The sequence below is a fragment of the Dysidea avara genome, chromosome 3, assembly GCF_963678975.1.
Source record: "Dysidea avara chromosome 3, odDysAvar1.4, whole genome shotgun sequence".
In the NCBI taxonomy this organism is placed as follows: domain Eukaryota; kingdom Metazoa; phylum Porifera; class Demospongiae; order Dictyoceratida; family Dysideidae; genus Dysidea; species Dysidea avara.
In genome coordinates this window covers 21,846,249-21,869,934 of record NC_089274.1, presented here as the reverse complement: position 1 = coordinate 21,869,934, position 23,686 = coordinate 21,846,249, and the positions used below count along the sequence as shown (strand labels likewise).

Below are 23,686 nucleotides of genomic sequence, written 5' to 3'. Positions count from 1 at the left end.
AAATGAGGGAGTGGCTAAACGACGTTCACAGAAATAATATCGATTGTGGTGCTCGCATGGCTGTTAATCCCGGATGGAGACAATCTGGGATGTTGCAAGGTATCGGTCTACCCGTACCGAGTGGTCCACACCAGGTAGGATGTGTGGACGTGATGCCACTGTGTAAAGGAGACGATAGTGGACTACTGTTCCGTCTCTACTATCCAACTGAGGCCACCCCGGACTCGGGATATCACTACCCGCCCTGGCTACCTGATAACTCATATTCCACTGGGTTTTTATTGTACAAAAGGTTTCCGTACTTTGCAGCTGGAGTATTGGGGCCATTAACTAATATGTTATTGGGTAAGAAATACAGTGAGCCTGCTATCAATACTCAGCTTTGTGATAACAGGAGGTCAAAAGATGCCAGCACTACATGGAGCACCAGTGACAACATCTACTCCGCTACCAGTGATAATGTTCTCACATGGAGTGGCAGGAATGAGAACACTATACTCGGCTGTTTGTTGTGACCTTGCCTCTCATGGCTACTTGGTAGCTGCGATAGAGCACAGGTGTGTGTGTGTGTGTGTGTGTGTGTGTGTGTGTGTGTGTGTTGTAGAGTAAGCCACTGATGTTCAGCCATCAGGAATTTTCGGACGCTCGAGCTTGTACACAGAAACTATAAAACGTATTCTCTTGACCTTTGCATCGTTGTTAGCTTAGACCCTCACCAACCAGCACGCCAAGTTTTGTATTTCTTCAAGGACTGTGTGTTTGGCGAGGAATTAAGTCTATCACACACATGATGTTTTGGCTAAAAGTACCTGTTTTCGGACCAAACCTCACAAAACACAGGAAATGAAAAGATTATAATGTAATTGTGCATATAACTAGGGTAGTCACTCAAGGTCTAGCCCACCAAGTATCAACTTATAAATCAACACTACACCTCAGATATTATTAAATGTATGAGCACATGTAGGCCAATCAAATTTCGGTCATTTATTGGTGCATATAACTGCTGATGGAATTTATGAGCAAATCTGTTTGACACCATATACATCAAAGCAAATAATTTTGTGTGCTTTGTCTGTTTTATGACGATCTGTAGTTGGGCTGCTCCCAAACTAGCTGCACATGAAGAGTTAGAGCACCTGCTGCAAAGCCAAAAGCATACTTTTTTCAGTAAAGTATTCACTTGGAATAATCTCATATGAAGAACAATGGCGGATCCAGGATGCCCCAAATCCCCCCCTTCAAGAAATTGCATACAAGATCGAGATACTCTAATAGAGCAGTCAATTACTCTAATAAAGCAGTCACAATGTTCATGAAGCAGTGCAACTTACTTATGAAGCTATAAATAGGATTTTATTTTACATAACATACGTGATATAATATATTTGGTAAAGGATAAGTAACTATTATTGTTGTGACCTTTTTTTTTTTTTTGGTCTTCAACTGTTTTTCAGCAAGGTTTCCCCCCTCTTTCCAAACTCTGGATCCGCCCCTGAAGAATGATACAGTATGGAAGCATTTTGAAATGGGATTTCAGTGACTGTTCTATTAGAGTAGTTGAAATATCCTGACTGCTTTATTAGACTATCTCAATTTATTCACTAAAATTAGTATTACTGATAGGTTAAATTACTGCGAGAAACCAAGATTTTAGTGAATAAATAGATACTCTAATAAAGCAGTCAGGAATATATCAACTACTCTAATAGAACAGTCACTTATAGCTGCAGTGGAAATTCCATTCAAAATGCTTTCATACTTCATTATTCTGTGAGAATATTCCAAGTAGAGATTTTACTGAAATGGGGTTTGCTTGTGGCTTTGTAGCAGGTGTTCTGACTCTCAGTGTATAGCTAGTTTGGTAGCAGTCCAGCTACAGATCATCATAACGCATACTAAACACTCAAAATGATTTACTTTGGTGTTAAATTTGCTCATAAATTCCATCAGTAGTTATATGCACTAATAAATTACCAAAATTCAATTGGCCTACATGTGCTCATACATTTAATAATATCAGAGGTGTAGTGTTGATTTATAAGCTGATACTTGGTGGGTTAGACCTTGAGTCACTATCCTAGCCACATGCATAATTGCATTAAAATTTTTTGCATTTCCTGTGCTTTGCAAGGTGTGGTCCGAAAATCAGTACTTTTGGCCAAAACATCATGCGATTTGGATATAGACTTAATGCCCCACCAAACACACAATCCTTGAGGAAATCCTATAAAACATGGTGTGCTAGTTGATAAGGGTCTAAGCTAACAACGATGCAAAATTCAAGAGAATATGTTTTATAGTTTCTGCGTACGAGTGTCTGAAAATTCCTGGTGGCGTGGCTTACTCTGTGTAGCTTGACTTCTCACTGCTGACTCCCCTGGAGCACCTTCACTCATAAGATATACAACCTCGTATGGGATTCTAGTCCAGCCTCCTCCCTTAGTTTTCTACGACATATTCTTGGTTCTTTTCTTGAGGTCAACAATCCATAAAGTATCTTCAGATATTTAATCTAGCACTTCAGTAAACTAAGGAGATCATTTGCCTACATCATGTTCTTTAAAAATCACACAAAACGTAGCAAACATCAACTATTCAGCAGTTTATGCTAACCTAGCACATTTATAGCATGATCAGTTAAAATCATTGCCTTATCAGAGTCAGACTGATTAACTACAGGTGTAGTTATCCACCAGGCATCATGATCTCTAATAAACCACATTAAAGCAATCTACGTATTAAGATTGGTTTCATCAGTTTCCACCATTGGTACAATGAAGTACTGCAGGACTACTGGGTATGATTTTTAAATCTGGCACTGAAAGAGGGGTTTAGCCCTTGGGTCTGCTCCAAGTAGTGTGTGCTGTTGTGCAGCACACATAATTATGGGCGTTGCACTTTTTCCTGTATCAGTTTCAAAGTCTGTTGCATTATTATTACATGGCATGGGCTAAGAATGGTTATACCGGGCAGTGTGCTAGCTCTGACCGCTAGAGTGGGTCTCACCATAATGTATAGAAGCAAACCACACTTCTATGGTATAAGTACTGCCGTACAATAAAATACAACTATACTGCAATGTGGGACTACCTACTTTAGAATGTTCTACAGAGTCTACACTCTATTTTTCTATTGATATACTTCATGAGCTTGAGGTTCCAGACACAAGATTTTAATCACAATTTATAGCTAATTGTGTGCTTTTAATTCAATACAGTTTGAGCAATAATATATAAGGCTACTTATTGTTAACTTTATGTTTCAGAGCAGAAAGTAATGCGGGCAGGTGGCTCATTTATTCATTACAGTCTTACATGTACCTCAGGACCTGACTGTTTTATTAGAGTTAGCTGAATGCCCTGTAAGAGTATCTCGAACAACATATTGAGAAGTGAAAGGGTTAGAGTCCCTTCTCCTGACATCAGGGTTGGTATTTAGCCCATCTAGCCTTCCTTTCTTTTCTGTATGCCTAGTTGTGTAAGCAAGTTTGTTTATAACTTCTATACAATCATTAAACATTGAGATGATGAAAATGGTGGAAACTAATAATGAACAAATTTAAGTGGTGAGACATAGCAATGTGGGCAGGGATCTGAAACAAAATTAACAATAAGTGGCCTAAGGAGGATATATTATTATTTTGTTTGTGGGATGCACAGTATGCAGCTGACTTCACATTATAGAACAACATTTACTTGATGTACAGTAAATGCCACAGTTTTGTTTTATAAGTTCTGTGTCATATGAGAAATACCCTTCGACATTATCAACCATAGTTGCTAGTTTAATCAGGGACAGCACACATGCAGGTTGTTGCGGGGGTAGACCAGATTCTGTACCAAGTGTTCACAGTGACAGTGTAGCTTCTCTCCACAATCAGAGTCCAGATTGTCTCACCTACACAAGGTGTGCCCAAATCCATGAATAGAAAGCATCGTGATATGAGAGCTTGACATGTGACTTCATGGTTTCATTTTAATACAAAGTATAGTCTCAAGCTCAATTTAGGAGGGCAGTGTGCCAAACGCTATGACATTTTGAATATAATTATTTCAAAATGTTTGCAAGTTGACTATTTCTTTTGAAAATTTAGCCATACAAAAAAGTACCCATTATATGTGTATCAGGACCCTCACTGGTGAATGCAGCCAATTAAGAAATTTTTCTTTTTCAAAACTTTATTGTTTTTGATATTAACTTCATTATAAAAAGGGTATAAACCTGATCACCACAAAGCTTGCACAGTGCACCATTGTATAAATTCTGTGTTAAAGGCTGGCCAGTCCATAGTGTGTAGAAAATTCTGGAGTGTATCCTGCATAATAGGACAGGTACCAGTGCTGGTGTGTGTGTCTGTGTGTGTGTGCACTGCCACGAGTGCTATACATCAAATATAGCCTGTTAGAGAACTTGAGATGCACTCAAGATGCATGAAGCAATTAGAAACTCACAGAGTACTCCTGAAATCAGTTATCCTTGGTAGAATAGGCATTTTTGTCCGTGTTGCACTTTGTTGAGAAATGATGAAGTAGCTAGTCGTATTCTTCAACTACAGGGACCATTCAGCTGGCTACTGTTACACAAAGCATAGAAAAAATGGCTCAGAAGAGTTTGTGGACCACTGGATTCCTTATGACAAGCCTCCATCATCTTTTGAAGAGGAACATACCTTTAGAGTTCCCCAGGTGAGCTTCGCTATAATATTAGTAGAAGTAGCTAGGAAATGCATGTTGAGCCTTGCTGCACTCATGTGCTCCTATATATCTAGTTGACAATACGACGGAAGGAGATATTACTAGGTTTGGATTTTATCCATCAACTTGATGGTAGTGGTGAGTTTGAGAACTTGTTACAATCAGATTTTGACTTTAAACAGTTTAAGGTAGAAACCTGAAGGAGTATACAACTAGTTTAGTTACATATTATGTAGGGCAAGTTGGACTTGGTACATACTGCAATGATGGGTCATTCATTTGGTGGAGCTACCACAGTGACAGCTCTTGCTGATGATAAACGATTTCGGTAGGCAATAGCTTTCCCTTCACTTTCCTGTTCCATTCAGGCACTTTCAAGAAATGTATTTGTCCTTACAGAGTGGGCATTGGCCTTGACACATACATGATGCCAGTGGAGGATGGTATAGAAGACAAGGTGGAGCAGCCATTATTGTTTATCAACACTTGGAACTGGCAGTGGTATAAGAACATCATTAAAATGAAGCAACTGGTGGATGTTGACTCTCAAACTGATAGTAAGTAGTCAGTGACTATGTACATTGCTCGCAATTGTTTTATACTAATAGAATACCCTACTCGTCAGCTAATAACACTTCGGTATGTATATCATTGTGTCATGTGATCTGATATGATGTTGGTGTTAGGGGGTCATATCATGAGGACCAGAGTGATGTTGGATTTGTCTATATGAGTACCCCACTGAGCTCAGTAAATCCAGATTTGGCTAACATTCATACAGCTAATATGAAATTGTGTGTTGCATTTCTAAACAGACACCTGTGGAATGGTAAGTTGGTAAATGTGATAGCATACACAAGGAAAATGATATTTATATTAGTTTACTCAGTCCTGTTACTCAGAACTGAAAATCCATTCTTTATAGTAAAGCTGTCTACGTAACTGAACAAGAACAAAAGCATGTATACGTATCAACAAGAAACAATAGAGCACAGCAAAACAAAATTACAAAAGACAAGTAAATATTCATTGAAGAGGTGGTCATGTGGTGATGAGTAACAATTAAGTCATTCCACTATATTGATGATGTACTATCTTCTGGGTGAAAGAAATTACACAAGTAGTCACTCCAAACCAATTGAAAGATTGTGATCTCTAATAAAGCAGTCATGTGCTCTATTAAAACAGTCATGCAGGCACAACTGTGTGTGCCTATTAATGTTACTATAGCTATAGTCTATGCATAACTCCACTAGGGTTCATTTTTATGTGAAATGACTTGATCATATAGTACATCAATTTTCATAATGAAATAATTTCCCACTCTCATCCTTGATGATATGTGAATCTGCAACCATACCTGGTGTAATGATCTGCCAGCATGTGCTATGTCAACAGGTTGTTGCATTACTTACAAGTCTACACAGCTAGGATGTATAATTATTTGAAATTTCCAGACTCCACTTACCCAGTCAAAGACCTTGATGAGAGTGACACAGACAGTTCAGGAATAGTGTATCATGGTACTAATGTGGAGATCGAGTCAAAATCATAAGAAGAATTTGGATTTATACTTGTAGTTATCATGTGTGACATCAGCTATAACAAAGTGTTTATTATCAAAATGATTGAAACATAATATAACTGGAATAAAAGCAATATAATATGAATTAAAAATAGGTGAACAATGAACATTGAATGATCTAGAATAAACGGAATCAAGCAAGTCTATATGCACAGCAGAATTTTCTCTTCTGCTACTCTGCTAAAAACTGTATACCAGTACATGAGATTGTGAAAAAGCATGGTAAATCTGTTAAATCTTTAAAAGGCAGAAAACTCATCAAATCAACATGTCAAAGTATGCTGTGTACAGTGTATAATTATATTGACAGAATTCTTTACACTGATATCATACTATACTGCTGTATGGAATAATACACAATTAGGCAGTTGGCTATACAGCAGCATGCGCTGCCACACATTTGATTCACACAAAATTTCATCTTAAAATATGTGTTCATTTATTACACAAGTTAGGCTTGTTTCAAGTACAAAGTAACACCAGTTGTAGCAGATATAGGTCCTGTGAAGTTGTATGCAATAGCTAGTGAATTAAACCCCACACAGGTAGGGTTGACATTACATATGAATCGCAACTGATTAATGTCACGGGTCCATGCCTGGTAGTTGTAACCAAACAGACCTAACTCTGTTAGCTCCATGTCACTATTAGCTAGGACTTTGTAAGTAACTGAGGAGTCTTCAACAGTCACGTATTTCTTGTACAGCTGGTAAGCCACATCAATAGGATTGCCAACTGGACTCGTGGGATACTTTGTGTGCTCTTCACCCCATGAACTTTCCAGTATAAATCTCTCTTTCTCATAAGCATTAGAGTCTAGATCAGTGCCATTCATGATAGATTCTAACATGTATCTACTCAGTAGCTTCCATCTTCTCAAGTAGTAGTCCCCCACTAGTCCAGCCCACTGCTTGCTGGCATAGTCTTCAATGTTCTGGTGGTAGCCCCACATTGTGATCTGATTACGAGCATTAAACTCATACAAATCTTGCACAGACGTAGACTTGTTTTTGGCTGAGTTACGGGCAGCTTCAATCCATCTGCCAAGAAGAAAGTTTTCATTAGATGCCAGTAGAGTGTCCAGATCTTTAATCATTTCAAACAGCGTGTTGGAGAGTTGCATAAACTCTAAGCTGCTGTTCTTTTTATATAATTGATACTTCTTATAAGCAAGCCCAAATGTTACATGTACATCAGTAAAGAGGTTGACAATAGCTTGTCTGGTAACATCTACTACATCATACTGATAGGGACCCACATCTCTTAAGGTGGCGTTATTGTGGCCAGACAACAACAATCCAAGTGCTTCCACCATAGTAGTAGTGTCTTGCCATCCAATCCAGTAGGAGGTATCCATGGAAATAACTGGGGCACGCTCTACAAGGGATTTAAACTTTGTTGAGTAGTAATAGCTGTAACAACAACTGAGCAGTTTACTCCAAGCTGTCTTCAGGTTATCTCCAATGCTGCCACCAATGTCTCCATATCTCCTCAATGCATATGCTTCAATCCATACATGAGGATCAACTTTCCACTCCCTCCAACCCATCTCACTCTAAAACACAGAGATAGAGCAGATTATACTACTACCATACATACCATTAAGTCAAACACCACTGGATTTTGTTCAATTGCCTCAGGAGTTAATCCAATGCCAACAAAGGTACTGCCTTTATAACCAGCTGCATCAAGGGGGTCAGAGCCTATCGCCTCTAGGTAACCATAGATGCCTCTCGTTCCTCCAAAGTTGTTCTGCAGGCAGTATACGAATGGCTTTCCATAAAATGAGTTAGTCTTCAGCCAGGCAGGGTTACTGATGGAACTGACGTCCAAGACTATCATCTTGTCATCGGGGACTGCTGATAAGAAGGTTTGAATGGCGTCCAGATCCCAGAATGCCACTAAAAGAACCATAATACTATTATACACATAACATTAACAACTATAATACAATCAAGATATATGGTAGTGTGTCATGTGGCCAAGAATGCCGGCATGCCACACCGTGGGTATATTGACAGGAAGAAACAAAACAACATGGATAGCTCCATGGTTCCTTCTCCATTTTTTGCACTACAGTAAATTTGATTAAATTTGCAGCTACATTTGCAAGAAAAGGCCTTCTAAAACCTTAAGGGGCAGGAGCAGGCCAGCTGTAAGTTGAAGACTAAAAAAAAAGTCACTACCTGCTGACAATAGCTGCTCTCCGCTAATTATATCTCCTTATTTACAACTACACATATGTAGCTAAGTACCTTGCTACACTCCTTTTTTGAATACTGTGACTGCTCTACTAGAGTATCCAGATCCTGACTGTTCTATTAGAGTATCTCAATCTTTTCTTTCTTGTCCCATAAAAGTGGGGGGGCCATGGCCCCCCTATCTTCACCACCTATGGGCAGGAACATATCTAGCCCAGCATGATGCCCAGGCAAACCCATTTACCTGTACACCTAGTCCAGTGAACAACCTGCGTGGGTTCATACGTGCATTCATCAAATTGTTGTTTTCAAGTGCATGGCATGGCTAACTACAGTTATTAACTCTTATCTGTGAATAGCTTATCAGTCTACAATCACTCCACACTAGTCTCTAGCTACGATGCATGTATCGATTGTGGGACTGCAGCATCACATGCCATACAAAAGGATACTTCCAACTCATAATGAACAATACTACTGAGCCAATAGATTTCTTGCACTCAGGCTGACTCGTACTTGTGGGGATCACAAAACCGTCATGACACTGGTTCATCTACTCAGTAGGGGCATCCATTCCCCACTAACTCTACCACCACACCCTGTCCTACAGACAAAGTATAGCTCACATTATTCCCTTGACATCCCTTCATCGTAGTTGTAGCTATCACAATAAATTTGGGCACTGATTATTCAATATTAGACCTCTACCTGAGTAGCCAAACAGCTAGTCATCTTGAGTATTTCCACTTCGTGTAGTCTATATTAAAGGTGGACTGATACCAGTATCGGATCGGTATCGGTAATACAAGGTACAGATACCACAGTAGACACTCACCACTTTTATTAAACCATCTCTAGCTAAGTTTCCAGTAGCTAATAACTTAGTTGAGCTAATCAGTAACTTAGTTGAACTAACAAAGTAGCGAAACAAAGCCTTTGTCACCCTTTTCCAAGTATTGCTGCAACTGCTCCATGTGTATTCTAATATATTAGAGCACATGAATCCTTTGTATTTAAATGGTAATGCAGTTGTTCCTCAAGAAATAAGTTTATGACTAGTTGGCTTGCTTTTTCATGAAAAGGTTTGGTTGAAAAGCTGTAACAAACTACAATTATCGGCCGCCCACGCAATTAATTGCCTTATCAATAAGCTTACAAGAAAACTACCTCAAATCAAGAAATTAGTAATCCACAATGATGTTTTTATCATGTTTAGCTGTTATACAATGAATATTTTAAAACTTGATTGAACTGGGATCAATCAATTACTGTGATATTTTAATAGCTAGCTATGTATCACAACAATGAAATTTCTATAATAAACTTGTCTAGGCTTCAATGTATAGTATCGGTATCGGTATCGGCAAATAATTTCAGTACAAATACTGGTATCGGAAATATCGGTAAAAAGTGGTATCGGTCCATCTCTGGTTTATATACAGGCAAACTCCAAACTATCATCACTTTGATGAGACTACAAATCGGCACTATTTATTTTGGGCGGGCACATCTCCATTTTTCAGATTTAAATATAGTAACTCGTTAGAAGTCAGACTCTTAATTAAATGCACAGCACTTATTTTCCATGCAAAAGAATTTGCTGCAGCATTCGCTACAGTCAATGGTGCCCTAGTGGATAGAATTGTAATTAATTAATTGTTAACAGTGTATTTTCATGCGCGGCTGTAGTGCCAGAAAATTTTCTGATGCACGGGCAAGGTGAGCTGATGCCTGGGCAAATGCCCGGGTGTAGATATGCAACTGTTAAAGGGTCTAAGGGAGCTTAATTCCTTTTTGCACACTTTGCAAAAAATTCTATAAAAATTGCTGCCACCTTTGGTTTTACCCTTCATCATTACTAGATCTGCGCACACTATAGGAGATTCCTTAACGAGCTGGGAGGGCTCTCCTCAAGTGGAGTCTTCACTCCAGCTGTAGCTACAGCGGCGCTAGCTGCTCAGTAACTAACAAAAATAATTCACAGCCAAGTTGTGAAAAATGGTGTGGCCTTCAAAAGCCTGGTTGAAAAAGCTGTACTCTAATAGAATTAATCAGTGTCCTAATTTACAAGCCAGCTTATGTATAGTACTGTTGATGCATAAACAGTAAGGTGTGTGTGTGTGTGTGTGTGTGTGTGTGTGTGTGTGTGTGTGTGTGTGTGTGTGTGTGTGTGTGTGTGTGTGTGTGTGTGTGTGTGGGGTGGGGAGGGAGGAAGCTTGCAAAACTGGTCCACCTGGTGAACCATCCATGCCAGTGCATAAATGGTCCGAGCTGAACACAAACAGTCCACCTATAGTCTGCCACATTACATACTCTGCTCTCTTAAATACCTCATGCCTAGGTATTCATCAACTACGCTGGTGGCAGCATAGATAATGTATGTCACATGGATTGGAAACGCCCGTATTATTTACATAGTGACGTCATGGGCTATCCTCGTTTCGCTGCGCGCAAACTTTATGGCCTCGACAGGTGGAAGATTTCGCTGTTCTTATAACCAGCAAATTAGTGTTTGTTGTTTACAGTTGGGTTAGTTACCACCTACACTAGTTGGAGGCTGGACTGGGTAGGGACGCTGGAGAGCAGTAAACAATAGCGTAAGAAAATACAGGTTCAAAGGTGAAATATGGTGTTTCGAAACGGTTGTGCAAATTTCCTGAAGAAACAGAAAGTGTAGCATTGTTTCTTTGCTGCTGTTTACACTATACTTGTAGCAGGTAGAGTGTAATAGGCTAGCTAGATATTCACTGCTTCGCTGTATATTTCCACTGCTTCGATAAAACTTCAGAAAACAGGCACTACTTTGTGCTATTGTTTAGCTCAAGCTGAACAGTACTGTAGCTTAAAATTTATTTCAATGTATCACACATTTCTTTGGTTGTGTAAATGCGGTGACGAGAAGTTGGCTATTAGTACTGCTGTTGAATTATTAGCTGGTGCGTACCTGCCATTGTCACCTGTCGCAAACAATATTTCTCCCAGTACCCACAGACACGCTGTGTTCTCGTTCAGTACACAACGCAACACAATAAACAATGTAAAAGGAATGTCCACACCTTCGAACCGGCCTTCAAACAAGCAAGAGAAAGCCAAACAGCCACTCAACAAATTTCCCAATGTATTGGCGCACCGTAACTAGGATAGGAAAATAATTTAACTGGCGTTTCCAATCCAGTAGGAACGCATACATTATCTATGGTGGCAGCTAGGTAGCTGGTTATGGGATTATGGCTAGCTCATGGCATTGTATGAATAACTCCTGTATAATTTGCACCGTAGTTGTGTGGTCTTTAAGTGTAATGGCTAAATAATCACACTGTGTTCTTCATGTATTGCCCATGGTTTTTACCACGCATGGCCCTGGCCCCATGTGTGGCTGTAGAATTTCCCATGCATATGCTGCAATAATAGGCAGAAAAACGGTGCCATATTAAATCCTTACTTGTTATACAGTAAAAGATCGACATATCCTAATAGAGCAGTCAGTGAACTCTAAATAGAGCTATTTGGGACACTGTGTCTATAGACAACACTGCAAGATTGTGGACTCCAATTTGCAAATCCTTCCGTTTGCTCCAGTCATGTCAGAATAAGTATGCAAATGAAGTGGGTTACTAATCCCAGTTAAATATCACTTTTATAAGGGTCATTCCATGTCAAATCAACAAGGAATTTAGGGTCACCTCTCGGATTTTGATGGAACTTAGTGTGTTTGTAGTACCTGTGGTACTTATCACTCATGCAAATTTTTAGCTCCATACATCCCGTAGTTTCTGATTTATGACCACAAATGTTTTGAATATTTTATGAAAAATTGGTCCATCTAGTTACAAAATCGACTAACTTCACACTGTGTACATATTTTTAAACACAATTTTTACTGATGGAAGGCTGTTGATCGACCTTTCTAGTGATCCCTAAATTATGGGATATCTACTTAATTATGGTTCAAAAATACTTTATTAAAAACTTTAATCCTTTATATTTCAAAAAAGGCTGTTTGAAATTCTTCGAATTGTTTTGTGAATAATGATTGGGTCATGGTTTATGTTTTGATAAAATTTTTGTGGTGGGACCACAATGGGCTCAAGAGATATAATGAATTATGTTGTGGTGTGCAGTGGAATTTGTAGTCTATTATTGCTGTATGGGAGCGTACACCTCTAATAACCACTCACAATAAGGCCATGCTAAGTTTGTCTTACAGAGTGAAGGTGTCTAGGTACAGTGCAATCTGTATTAGTGACCACCTGTATTGAAAGACCAGTTATATGCTGCAGTTGATTTATACTTCTTTAATTATTGGATATCAATGTATAACACCAAAGAATCAACCCTTTCTAGCAAATCCAAAAACGGTCCTTATTGGAAGGTGGACTTTAAATGAGATTACCATGTATCCATAAACATGTGAATGCGGTACCATCTCTTCTTAAACACCTTATTTATTAAGTCTAATCCCACCATATTGCACTTACATATGTAACCCCACTCTACACAATTCAAGGTACGTACATGGTTGCATAAGTACAACAGACCTCCACAAAAAGGATACCCGGGCTGTTGATAGCCATTCATGATCTCACTTTATAAAAGTACGTACATTTGGACCCAAGAGGTCTGTGGTTTCTTAAAAATGAACACTATCAATGGTCCAGGGAATAGAAGTCACACTGAATGCAGTACGTTAGGTGCATTACTTGTACCAAGAGTTTTTATATATTATTAACACTTGCTTGCACCTCATGTGTGATTTATAGAGTATTGCAATAATTTAACATTTGCCTGTACTGATCTTCAAAGCGTAAATGTAAATACTTTGAAAAAGCATTTAATAATTATTATTAAATGCTTTTTCAAAGTATTTACATTTACGCTTTGAAGATCAGTACAGGCAAATGTTAAATACACATGAAAATGTGGTCAGCATGTTTACCTATTGTGTGAGTATGTGCATGAATTATTGTCTTGATCTTCAAAGTGGTCACAAATATAAAATTAATTTCACATATTAAGGTGCAAACAATGCATGTATATGGTAAAACCCCTCCATTCCTAGGACCATAATAAAGTGCTCATATTACAGAGGTCACAAAAGTATCTTGGTTCAAAGGTATGTACATTACTAGAGTGGGAGTATAAACAGACGTCCTGGTTATCAAGGTTGAGGAGTTCTGTTATACATACCTATGCAGTCACATATGCAACATAAATAGGGCAAAGTCCACTACAGTGGGGATTCAACTTGATAAAGAAGATATTTCTGAAGAGATGGTACAACATTCACGTGATATGTTTATGGACACATGTTTATGGACACATGGTGGTCAGATTTGTAATTTAAAGTCAACCTGTCTAATAAGGACCATTTTGGATTTGCTAGAAAGGGTTGATGCTTTGGTGCTATACATTAATATCCAATTAATATCAAACATAGACCATGACCCAATCATCATTCACATAAAAAAATCGAAGAATTTCAAACAGCCTTTTTTGAAATATAAAGGATCAAAGTTTTCAATAAAGTATATATTAACCATACTTAAGTACATATCCCTTAATTTAGGGATCACTAGAAAGGTCGATCAACAGTCTTTCATTGGTGAAAGTTGCGTTTAAAAATATTTACACAGTGTGAAGTTACAGTCGATTTTGTAACTAGAGATGGACCAATTTTTCATGAAATATTCAAAATATTTCATAAATCAGAAACTACGGGATGGAGCTAAATTTTTTTATGAGAGATAAGCACGACAGGTACTACAAACACACCAAGTTTCGTCAAGATCCGAGAGGTGACCCTAAATTCCTTGTTGATTTGACATGGAATGACCCATAAACTACATAACTGGCTAACAGGTTTCCCCTGTAACTAACTGTTCAGGCTACCATGCAAGTATATACATTTTTTCTAGTTTCCTGATACTTTAATAGTTTTGTACTACAAAGTAATAAATAAGCAGCTGAATTTATCATTTTCCACAGAGAACTTTTAACCCTTAAACCAGCAGCTGTTTTATAAAATGCAAGCACTGAAAATGCATAGTCCAGTAAACTGGATTGCATGCATGCCTTGTAAAACTAAACTCTATACCACAAAAACTGTTAAAGTTATCTAAAAACGACAAGCACCATCTTACTCACCTAGGTTTGAATGGTCCCATACTTCGTTGTGTCCATCCAACCCAGAGATACTCGCTTCACTTTGAAAGTGTAAAAGAACTATCCCTCTGTCTTCCTTCTTCACATAACGATGTACAAAAGGCCATAACTCGGCTGTACTTCGTCGTATCGACTTTTGCTTGGTGTCATGTTACTCCTCACGTGATGGCGATTCAGTTGATATATAGATATCACGTGATAACGTCACTGTCGGATGAGCACAATGACGATACAAACGTAGGACGCAAAATGATTCAATCTTTAATAGTGGGTGAGTTCCTTGTTTGTATGTTGAAAGTTTATATACAGGCAGATAGCTTATACTCTTTGCCTAATAAAATCTGTTTTTCAAAGTGATCAGATGAACACTTAATGAGAGTTTGTAACCGCCTATGTAAATTGGCAGAAGTATTGTGCGTTTTCAATTTTTTTAATCAAATCCAGTTTTCTGGATTATGCGGGCTTAAGGTTTAACAGCCAAAACTGAAGTTATTAAAAAGCTAAGCTATGCTAGTCAATGTGTAACTAGTTACAACGGAAATATGTGCACCACAAGGTGTTCCAATTTTTACAGCATGGTTACTAGTTACATGCATAAAAGTGACTAGCTATACCGCATCACAGAGGCGGCAGCAGCAGCAGCAAGCAGATTGAACGAAGGAAAATTACAGTATATATGAGAGATCACTGATTAGCTTGCCAATTAGCTAGCAATCACCTCATCAAATGGTAGTCACCAGTCATGAGTGAAACAGTTACAAGCTTATGGCATGAAGCAGTAACTGAAGAAGTTTAGTCCAGACTATTTATGTTCAGGTTGGACTATTCATGTTGTCACAGATGGTGTGGTCGGACCATTTATGCAGCCAGGCCAAATATTGTTACAGTACAGTGGAACCTCAATTATCTGGACTCCACTTATCCGGATTCTTGGTTAACTGAACTACAGAAATGACTGCTCTATTAGAGTAGTGACTGTTCTATTAGGGTAGTTGATATTTAAAAAATTCTATATGCTATTTTTTAAGGTTATTTATACAGTTTCAAAGATATGGACTTTCCAGACTTATGGACCACCCCTGGCCCCAAGAGGTCCAGACACTGAGGTTTCACTATACTAAGGGGTACTTACTATCAGACCTCTCTGTAAAATGTAGGGATATGCATTTTTTGAGTGTCCAAATTAATATGTGGTTCACTATACACTTACCATAGTTCTGGAATGGCAGAGACTGCAACACATAGATCCCATCAGTATCCACTTCAGCCATTGTGCTATATATAGCTTTATTAGTGGCAACAAGAAATGATGAGTCATTTGATGAGGGGTAGAACTCATTGTATGTATCAATACCGAAGAAGTGGTCATTACCATATTCGGCTATTAACATTTCATAGTATTTCTTTCCTAAATCCTTAAATAATGGATCAGTTGGTTCCAGCAGATAATTCCCTGAATATGTGGAATTGAAATGTTCCCAGTTAGGATTCTTCATGAATTTACTCTCTGGATATTTAAGCACAATGGCCTCAGGGACAAATCCTGCAAATCCAGGTAACACATTTATCATTCCAAATTCTCTAGTCCTTTCTAAAATCTGTAACTGCAACTCGCGTTGAATGTCAATCCAACTATCATCCAGTGGTCCTCCCCAGCCTCTCAAGTTACCAAACCTTTGCCATGCCAGAAAGGCAGGACCTGTAAAGTACTCATTAATCTCAGCATCACTCAAACCCAGTGACATGTAAAACTTCTTCCAAACATATTCTTGTCCTGTGAAGGCAAGAGGCATGTTTATACCGTTCAGTGCCATCCAGTCAATTTCTCTGGTCCACCTGTCAATATCCCACCACACCATGGAATAGGAGAACGTGACCGGGTTTATATAGTATCTGTACTTTGTCATCACGTGTCTTGCTCTACTAAAATCAGTTGGGAGTGGCTCAGGTAGCTGCAATTGATCACCTGATCCATCCTCTCCCCAACTAACCGAGCAATAACAGTAATACTTGAGGTAGTAGTTTAAAGCTGAGGCAAACGCCACTCCATTGTTCCCGCGTAGAACTGGTAGTACTATCCCGAACCGCATGATAGTGTCGATTTCAAACACGTCATGACCCCGGTCTATTTCGATCACTTCGTAATGGAATCGTAATATGTACTCTTCTCCCAATAGTCGCCGGATAAGACCTTGTACTGCTCGAACTGGGTCTGCTGCAAGTGAAATAGTTGACGTTGCTATTAAAGTGACGACCATAAAGAAAAACTTCATTTTCTGTCAACGTTCACAGTACAGCTTTGGTTGACACTTCAAGTCCGGAATTTCCTAGTCTCGTGCCCAGACCCCACCCACTGCGTTAGTGACAAACACCAGAGTTTCGGGCCCTACGCCATTTTCCATTTCTGACCAATCAGACGCTTTAGTTCAGCTGTAATGCGATTTGATAGGCTAGAACGACGAAGATGGCGTACTATTCATGATTTGCATAAACATGTAGCTATGTTGGTGCAGTAAAACAGTGTAAGGCATGCAGTACAGAACAATCTCTTCCATTGTTCGTGATTGTTTTATTAGAGTCTAGCTAATTGCTTACAGCTATATGGGTGATTTTTTTTTTTTTTGTGGGTGATTAGTCTCCATTTCTTTCTTTTATCAGTCATTAGGTCAGGATGGCAAAACAAGGACAGTATCTGTTTCTCGAGACTAAGTCAACCACATGGCTTGGGACTATTATTGTCCGGCCAAGCCATGTGGTTGACTTAGCGGCCGACAATTAACCATTAGGCAGAGGAGGAGATTGCTGTACCCATGAAAATCACCCACATTTTATTTATTTATTGTTGCTTTGTGGCAAGGTCTGCATGCAACCAGTACCTACAGCCCAATACATGTGTGTACAGTAACTTAGTGTCTGAAAGTTAGTTGGTGGTGGAAGTAGTTCGTGCTACATGCCTTACACTGTTTCATTTTACACCAACATTGTTTATGCAACTGATCATGAATAGTATTTGTGGTGGTAGTCTATATTGTCTTAACTCAGTATGTGCCATGAAAATTCTGAGCGTTCTATTAGAGCTTTTTCAAGAAACTGGCTAGCACGCTGATGAACATGGGAGAGTGTAGTACATACTGAAATAAACTTGAGCCCAGATTCCAGTCCAGTCCAGTCCAGGTAATAGTACTTCCCATGCAAAACGAGCGTTAGGATTGCATAAATTTAGTACCAGTACCTGTACCATTTTCAGTTGAAGATATTAAAAATAAATATGTTACAAACCAATTAAGAACACAAATTAAAATGACAAGAATAATGTAGCTACAATTCACTATGGATGCTATATATTACTGGTGTGACTACTCTGTGAACATGTCAGCTGGTCATAATGATGTAACAATGATGGTATGGTAGTCTCTTGTATACCACGAGCAGAAAGGTAGTGTCGGAACCTATAGCAGTAATAACAATAAGTACAATGCTGTATAGCCTAAATATTTTTAAAAGTTTGGCCTTTATCTTGAGTGGGTTGTTCTGGTAGTTGATAATGGGAAGGGCATTCCAGATGCGAGGAAGCCGGTTAAAATAAAAGTTACTAGTGGAATTGTCAGGTGATCTTGTTTGGAGTAGCTTGTTTCCAGAAGCTAGACGTGTGTGACCAGTTGCAAATTTAATGAAATTATTGATGTCAAATCCATTGTGGGGGTTGTGGAGATTTTTAAGAAAGAACATCACATCATTTACATCAAGAATGTACATCAGGGGTAGCATATGGAGATTAATAAGACGAGACTTGTAGTCAGTAGAGTAATCATTTAGAATGTATTTAGTTGCACGCCTCTGAACACGTTCGAGTTGCTGAATGTGCTTAATTAGGTGGGGTTTCCAGATGACCGAGCAGTAGAAAAACTGGGATCTAACAAGAGAGGTATATAGTCGAGATTTGGCTTGGACATAATTTTGTAGGGAGAAAGATCTTCTTAGAAGTCCAAGTACCTGATAGGATTTGGAGATAATGTGGTTATAGTGAGCATCCCATGACAGGTCGCTTGATAACATAATTCCTAGATCTTTGTATGTATCAACACAAGAAATCTGGGAGGTGTCGATATTGTAAGATGTTGGAGATTTCCTTTTAAAAGATAGCAGAAAGATTTTTGATAGACCGAATAGAAGATTCCAGTGGGTACTCCAAAAGTTTAAATTATTTAAGTCTTCTTGAAGTTTAAGTGAATCTAGTGGTGAGGAGATAGTTTTGATGCATTTGGTGTTGTCTGCAAATAGAAACAATAGACAAAATTTAATGATGTCCGGAATATCATTAATACATTTGGGATTGTTTTGTTTGTAAACGTACGAAAAATTTAAAATAGGTAACATTGCTTGACCTCGAAAATTTTGCCCCTCAAAATATGTAGGATATATGGCAGTTTATTCCAGTCACTTTGTTTCCTATCATTAACCACATTATACAGGTCACTTTGTACACAAATGACACTAGAGTGAACACATTAGACAGGTAGCATATTTATTCAGTGATGGCTCAGCTACAAAATATCAAGATACTCTAATAGAGCAGTCATGCATATAAAATTATCTTTGTTCAGTGTAGAAAAAATTTTCATGAAAAATTTTTATAAAGCAAATTACAGTAATTATAAGACTTCAACTATATCCAGTGTCAATTTTAGTATTAACAAATACACAAATAGTGTGTTGTTAGTAGCAAGTTGTTCTGAACAAATAGTTAGAATATCTGATTATTCCTTCAGCATTATCTTTACAGTATACATACAAGCACAGTACACACTATTTGAGGAAATGGTGTTACACTTACCGTCGTTGCTTGGCCTTTCTGTCCTCTTCATATTTACACATCAGGTTCACGAGGGATAGATAGTCTGTTACAATGGCAGAGTGTAACAGTTTACAGTGAGTGAAATCATCTTGAACAATATTTGAAGTCCTCTGATTAAACACACCACACCACCTACACAACAAAACATCAATGGCAACCATTAGTGTGTGTGGAAGTATTGACACCACCATGGTATCACAGCATGATAATATACTAAGAAGCATATAATGGATTCTTTAAAGGAATTAGAAACACTAACAGTTATATAACAAACACAAAATAAACATTAATGCCAACTGCTAAAGTACAATCATGTGCCTGTCCAGTATCTAAATCAACAGACTACAATACATAGGACCTTTCGTAATCCAAAAAAATAACGAAAGTTTGATTGGAGTATTTCAAGTGCACTAGGTGAGGGGGTTCTATTGTCAAGTACTGAGATCATCCACATGGAAGAGCAGAGAATGTATAGTGGTGCATCCTTTACAATACAGCCAACCCAAAGCCAGGGATGTGCCCACAGTGGTCAGGACCTCAAATAAAATAGCTACCACAACTGACCTCTAACTTGTGCAAACTTAGGTGGCCACATTTTAACCAAAATCTTACCCTGTTTCTTGTAACCACCACCATTATAAACCTGGGAAGATCCCTGCAAAGCTAAACATTGAAATACTCATCTATCAAAACAAAATTTAGTGCAACAGCAGGTACAGCTCTCCACAGATCCAACTAAAATGTCGTTAAAAAGAATATAAGAAATGAAAATGCTGGCATGGTCACACAAGACCCATAAAACATTACAATAAGCCGTGAGCAATGGTTGGGTGTTTCCCTCACAAACAAGTACCTGCATTTCTTTTCCATGGTAACAACCATTTCTTCTCTTAACATATCTGAGTGGTCCTTAATCCCAAAATGTTGGCCAGTCATATTGTCCATAAATGATGCCATTTCTTCCTTGTGTTTATCCAGTTTCTCCACTTCAAGCTGGTTCAGTGATTCTTGAGATGTTGCCAGGAAACAAGACTGTTCTCTAACCTCCCACCAGGAATGAGCACCATTTGGATCTAACACTGATGACTACTCATTGTTCCCTCTGATGATGTCACAGTGGGATTGCCAATCACAAGCATCCGATATTATGTCACAATTAAAATATTTACATTCTTTTGTCTGGCTGAACTCACTACCATGACAATGCCAAGGTCTTTGGATCAAGGTTCGGAATAGCAATTTTTTCAACGACGGGTGAGGTGTTTAACTGTTCCATTAAACTGGACAGGAATAAATTAGGAAACAGTAGAGACTTGGCTTCTATAATCTCTTGTTCTAGTAAAGATGCAGGCCAGGCACTGGGTACATCTTGGGTAGAGTCTTGTTCTGATGTGTTGGCATGACACAGGGAGAAATGTAGAGTGTGTATGACTTGGCGGGAACCACACTGGAGCAGTGCTGACAACGTAGATGCCTGGGAGCAGAAGGTCATGTGACAGGGCTATCACCTGGAGATGATTTACAAGCTCTTGCTATAATTGAGACCAATAACAGCATTAAGGTTTAATTATTAGTTTCTTGTCCCTACCCACATCACTGTATTTTTCATGTCATAATGAAATATGGGTATTCATAAAACACTTAAAAACACCATTTTAAACTAGTAGGTGTCTACACTAGAGCAGAGTAAGTATGTTGCATTCTGAGTCACGCAAGCTCTTCCATTCATCTATTTCAGATACAAAAAGTTGCCCGCTGCATTGTTAATTTCATTTTGAACTATAGTGTATGAGAAACACGTGGCCTAATGAAGAAAAGGCTACCTATGTCTGCCCCCACAACTCACATTATAAAGCACATACGTACAACACCCTCATAAATACAAGAATATATAGCACCACCATACACCTAGTAGTATATACACACTACACAAGATGCATAATAAAACACACAAAATCAAATACTGAGGAAGAGACTACAATATCTCTACTTCATAGACTCAATGATCAAAACAATTATTATCACTGCATATACACACACATATACAGACACATTACACTCACCTCAGATGGTCTACACATGTCAATGACATTGTGGTGACATTCCAATTGCAGGTGAGGGTCTGTGGGGTCACAAGTAACACAATCACTATAAAAACAGGACATACCATTACAAGTTAAGATGATGGGTCTCTTTGACATGTTGATAATGTCATACATTGCTGACCAAAATCCTTTGTCATCTTCAAACAATATGTCAACCTGTGATAACACGGGAGGTCAAACACTTAACAAATACACACCACATAAAGGCAAAGCCTTTGGCTGCTATGTACATGGTCACACTTATTTATTATTTTTATTATATCCAATGCAACAATGGGACACCCCTGTATTATTTAGGTGCTATGAGCTTTATAGTAATGGCCAATCAGTGTTGATACCACACACACACACACATGCACATGCACGCACACACACATGCATGCACACACGCACACACACACACGCACCTCCTCTACCAATATAACACTGTGAAAAGCTAATGTCACTTGCAAGTGTTCAGACTGCTGAGACAATTCTGTACCAGCTGTATCCTTACTCTCAGCCCCTCCCCCTTCCTTTGCAGCAGCTGGCCCCTTCACAGGCTTAAAGAATGATGCAATGGTATGGAAGCTGGGGCTTTTTGATATGGGTCTTATTAGGGACTTTGTCATCATCATCCCCTTCACCCTGGGATAGAGTGGATTGTTTCGTAGCTCGTTGAGTCACAATTTGGTGTGATTGGGTGGCTTCCTGGAGTATGGAGATCACCTGACTGCTGGATCGCCTACTGGATGAATTCACTTCAAATACCTATAACAAAGGGGTCATGTGTGACAACTGTTGTGATTTAGCACAGTAAATGACAATCCCCCCTCCCCCCTTGGAAGGTATCATACCAAATACAGTAGGACATCCTTTGATAAATGGCAAAAGTTTACCCAATACACAACATACTTACACTTTGGGGTACATATCACAAAGCACAGTCTGCAAAGCTATTCAAACTTTTGGCTTATTCTAACACAACAATTGGCTGCATTAAGTGAGCCACTATCAATCAGGAATTCATAATACTATTTTGTGAACTATTCCTTTAACTAAATTTTTAAAAGTAGACAGTGGTTAGGTTCCACCCGACATATCAACTATAGAAAATACTAAGCACACACTCACCTTGTATCCAGTTTGTTGGCACAAGCATAAATGGCAGAAGTCTTTCCACAACCCACCTTTCCCCTGACAAGTAACACTTTACTGGCACCTTCTTCCCCACAATCATTGCTATCACTGTCATCGACCATACAGTCTGACTCTCCTGAGAATCATTTATGAATCATTCCTTATGACAAGCCTCCGTCATCTTTTGAAGAGGAACATACCTTCGGAGTTCCCCAAGTGAGCTTCGCTATAATATTAGTAGAAGTAGCTAGGAAATGCATGTTGAGCCTTGCTGCACTCATGTGCTCCTATATATCTAGTTGACAATACGACGGAAGGAGATATTACTAGGTTTGGATTTTATCCATCAACTTCACAGTAGTGGTGAGTTTGAGAACTTACTACAATCAGATTTTGACTTTAAACAGTTTAAGGTAGAAGCCTGAAGGAGTATACAACTAGTTTAGTTACATGTAGGGCAAGTTGGACTTGGTACATACTGCAATGATGGGTCATTCATTTGGTGGAGCTACCACAGTGACAGCTCTTGCTGATGATAAACGATTTCGATAGGCAATAGCTTTCCCTTCACTTTCCTGTTCCATTCAGGAACTTTCAAGAAATGTATTTGTCCTTACAGAGTGGGAATTGGCCTTGACACATACATGATGCCAGTGGAGGATGGTATAGAAGACAAAGTGGAGCAGCCATTATTGTTTATCAACACTTGGAACTGGCAGTGGTATAAGAACATCATTAAAATGAAGCAACTGGTGGATATTGACTCTCAAACTGATAGTAAGTAGTCAGTGACTATGTACATTGCTCGCAATTGTTTTTATACAAATAGAATACCCTACTCGTCAGCTAATAACAAATATAGGTGAACAATAAACATTGAATGGTCTAGAATAAATGGAATCGAGCAAGTCTATATACACAGCAGAATTTACTCTTCTGCCACTCTGCTAAAAACTGTATAC

At 38.7% G+C, this 23,686-nt stretch overlaps 3 protein-coding genes across 3 annotated transcripts; 1 reads left to right on the top strand and 2 right to left on the bottom strand.

The window, feature by feature from the left end:
* Positions 1 to 18: 18 nt before the first annotated feature.
* On the top strand, positions 19 to 6,377 carry LOC136250234 (platelet-activating factor acetylhydrolase-like). Its single transcript, XM_066042414.1, has 9 exons — positions 19 to 345; positions 395 to 557; positions 4,559 to 4,688; positions 4,772 to 4,885; positions 4,934 to 5,025; positions 5,097 to 5,254; positions 5,306 to 5,336; positions 5,384 to 5,526; positions 6,155 to 6,377. The coding sequence occupies exons 1-9, from the start codon at positions 57 to 59 to the stop codon at positions 6,250 to 6,252; spliced, it is 1,218 nt and encodes a 405-aa protein (XP_065898486.1). The 5' UTR covers positions 19 to 56; the 3' UTR covers positions 6,253 to 6,377.
* A 273-nt stretch (positions 6,378 to 6,650) lies between these two features.
* On the bottom strand, positions 6,651 to 17,043 carry LOC136250233 (alpha-N-acetylglucosaminidase-like). Its single transcript, XM_066042413.1, has 3 exons — positions 15,856 to 17,043; positions 7,882 to 8,183; positions 6,651 to 7,837 (listed from the first exon to the last, which is right to left on the bottom strand). Exons 1-3 carry the CDS (start codon positions 16,916 to 16,918, stop codon positions 6,734 to 6,736), a joined length of 2,469 nt encoding a protein of 822 aa, XP_065898485.1. The 5' UTR covers positions 16,919 to 17,043; the 3' UTR covers positions 6,651 to 6,733.
* Positions 17,044 to 17,969: 926 nt separating this feature from the next.
* Positions 17,970 to 23,592, bottom strand: LOC136250232 (uncharacterized). Its single transcript, XM_066042412.1, has 7 exons — positions 22,719 to 23,592; positions 22,013 to 22,355; positions 21,668 to 21,761; positions 21,564 to 21,622; positions 20,354 to 21,032; positions 19,480 to 19,632; positions 17,970 to 18,094 (listed from the first exon to the last, which is right to left on the bottom strand). Exons 2-5 carry the CDS (start codon positions 22,220 to 22,222, stop codon positions 20,796 to 20,798), a joined length of 600 nt encoding a protein of 199 aa, XP_065898484.1. The 5' UTR covers positions 22,223 to 22,355; positions 22,719 to 23,592; the 3' UTR covers positions 17,970 to 18,094; positions 19,480 to 19,632; positions 20,354 to 20,795.
* Positions 23,593 to 23,686: the final 94 nt, after the last annotated feature.

Excerpts from the sequence above, each read along its gene's own strand:
- LOC136250232 (XM_066042412.1), bottom strand. The coding sequence starts at position 22,222 with ATGATGATGACAAAGTCCCTAATAAGACCCATATCAAAAAGCCCCAGC. Across the intron at positions 21,762-22,012 it reads GTGTTATATTGGTAGAGGAG|GTTGACATATTGTTTGAAGA; the intron begins GTGCGTGTGTGT and ends GTGTTATCACAG. Across the intron at positions 21,033-21,563 it reads ACATGTGTAGACCATCTGAG|CAAGAGCTTGTAAATCATCT; the intron begins GTGAGTGTAATG and ends TCTCAATTATAG.
- LOC136250233 (XM_066042413.1), bottom strand. The coding sequence starts at position 16,918 with ATGAAGTTTTTCTTTATGGTCGTCACTTTAATAGCAACGTCAACTATT. Across the intron at positions 8,184-15,855 it reads TCTGCCATTCCAGAACTATG|TGGCATTCTGGGATCTGGAC; the intron begins GTAAGTGTATAG and ends TGGTTCTTTTAG. Across the intron at positions 7,838-7,881 it reads CAGTGGTGTTTGACTTAATG|AGTGAGATGGGTTGGAGGGA; the intron begins GTATGTATGGTA and ends TCTGTGTTTTAG.
- LOC136250234 (XM_066042414.1), top strand. The coding sequence starts at position 57 with ATGGCTGTTAATCCCGGATGGAGACAATCTGGGATGTTGCAAGGTATC. Across the intron at positions 558-4,558 it reads GTAGCTGCGATAGAGCACAG|GGACCATTCAGCTGGCTACT; the intron begins GTGTGTGTGTGT and ends CTTCAACTACAG. Across the intron at positions 4,886-4,933 it reads TTGACTTTAAACAGTTTAAG|GGCAAGTTGGACTTGGTACA; the intron begins GTAGAAACCTGA and ends CATATTATGTAG.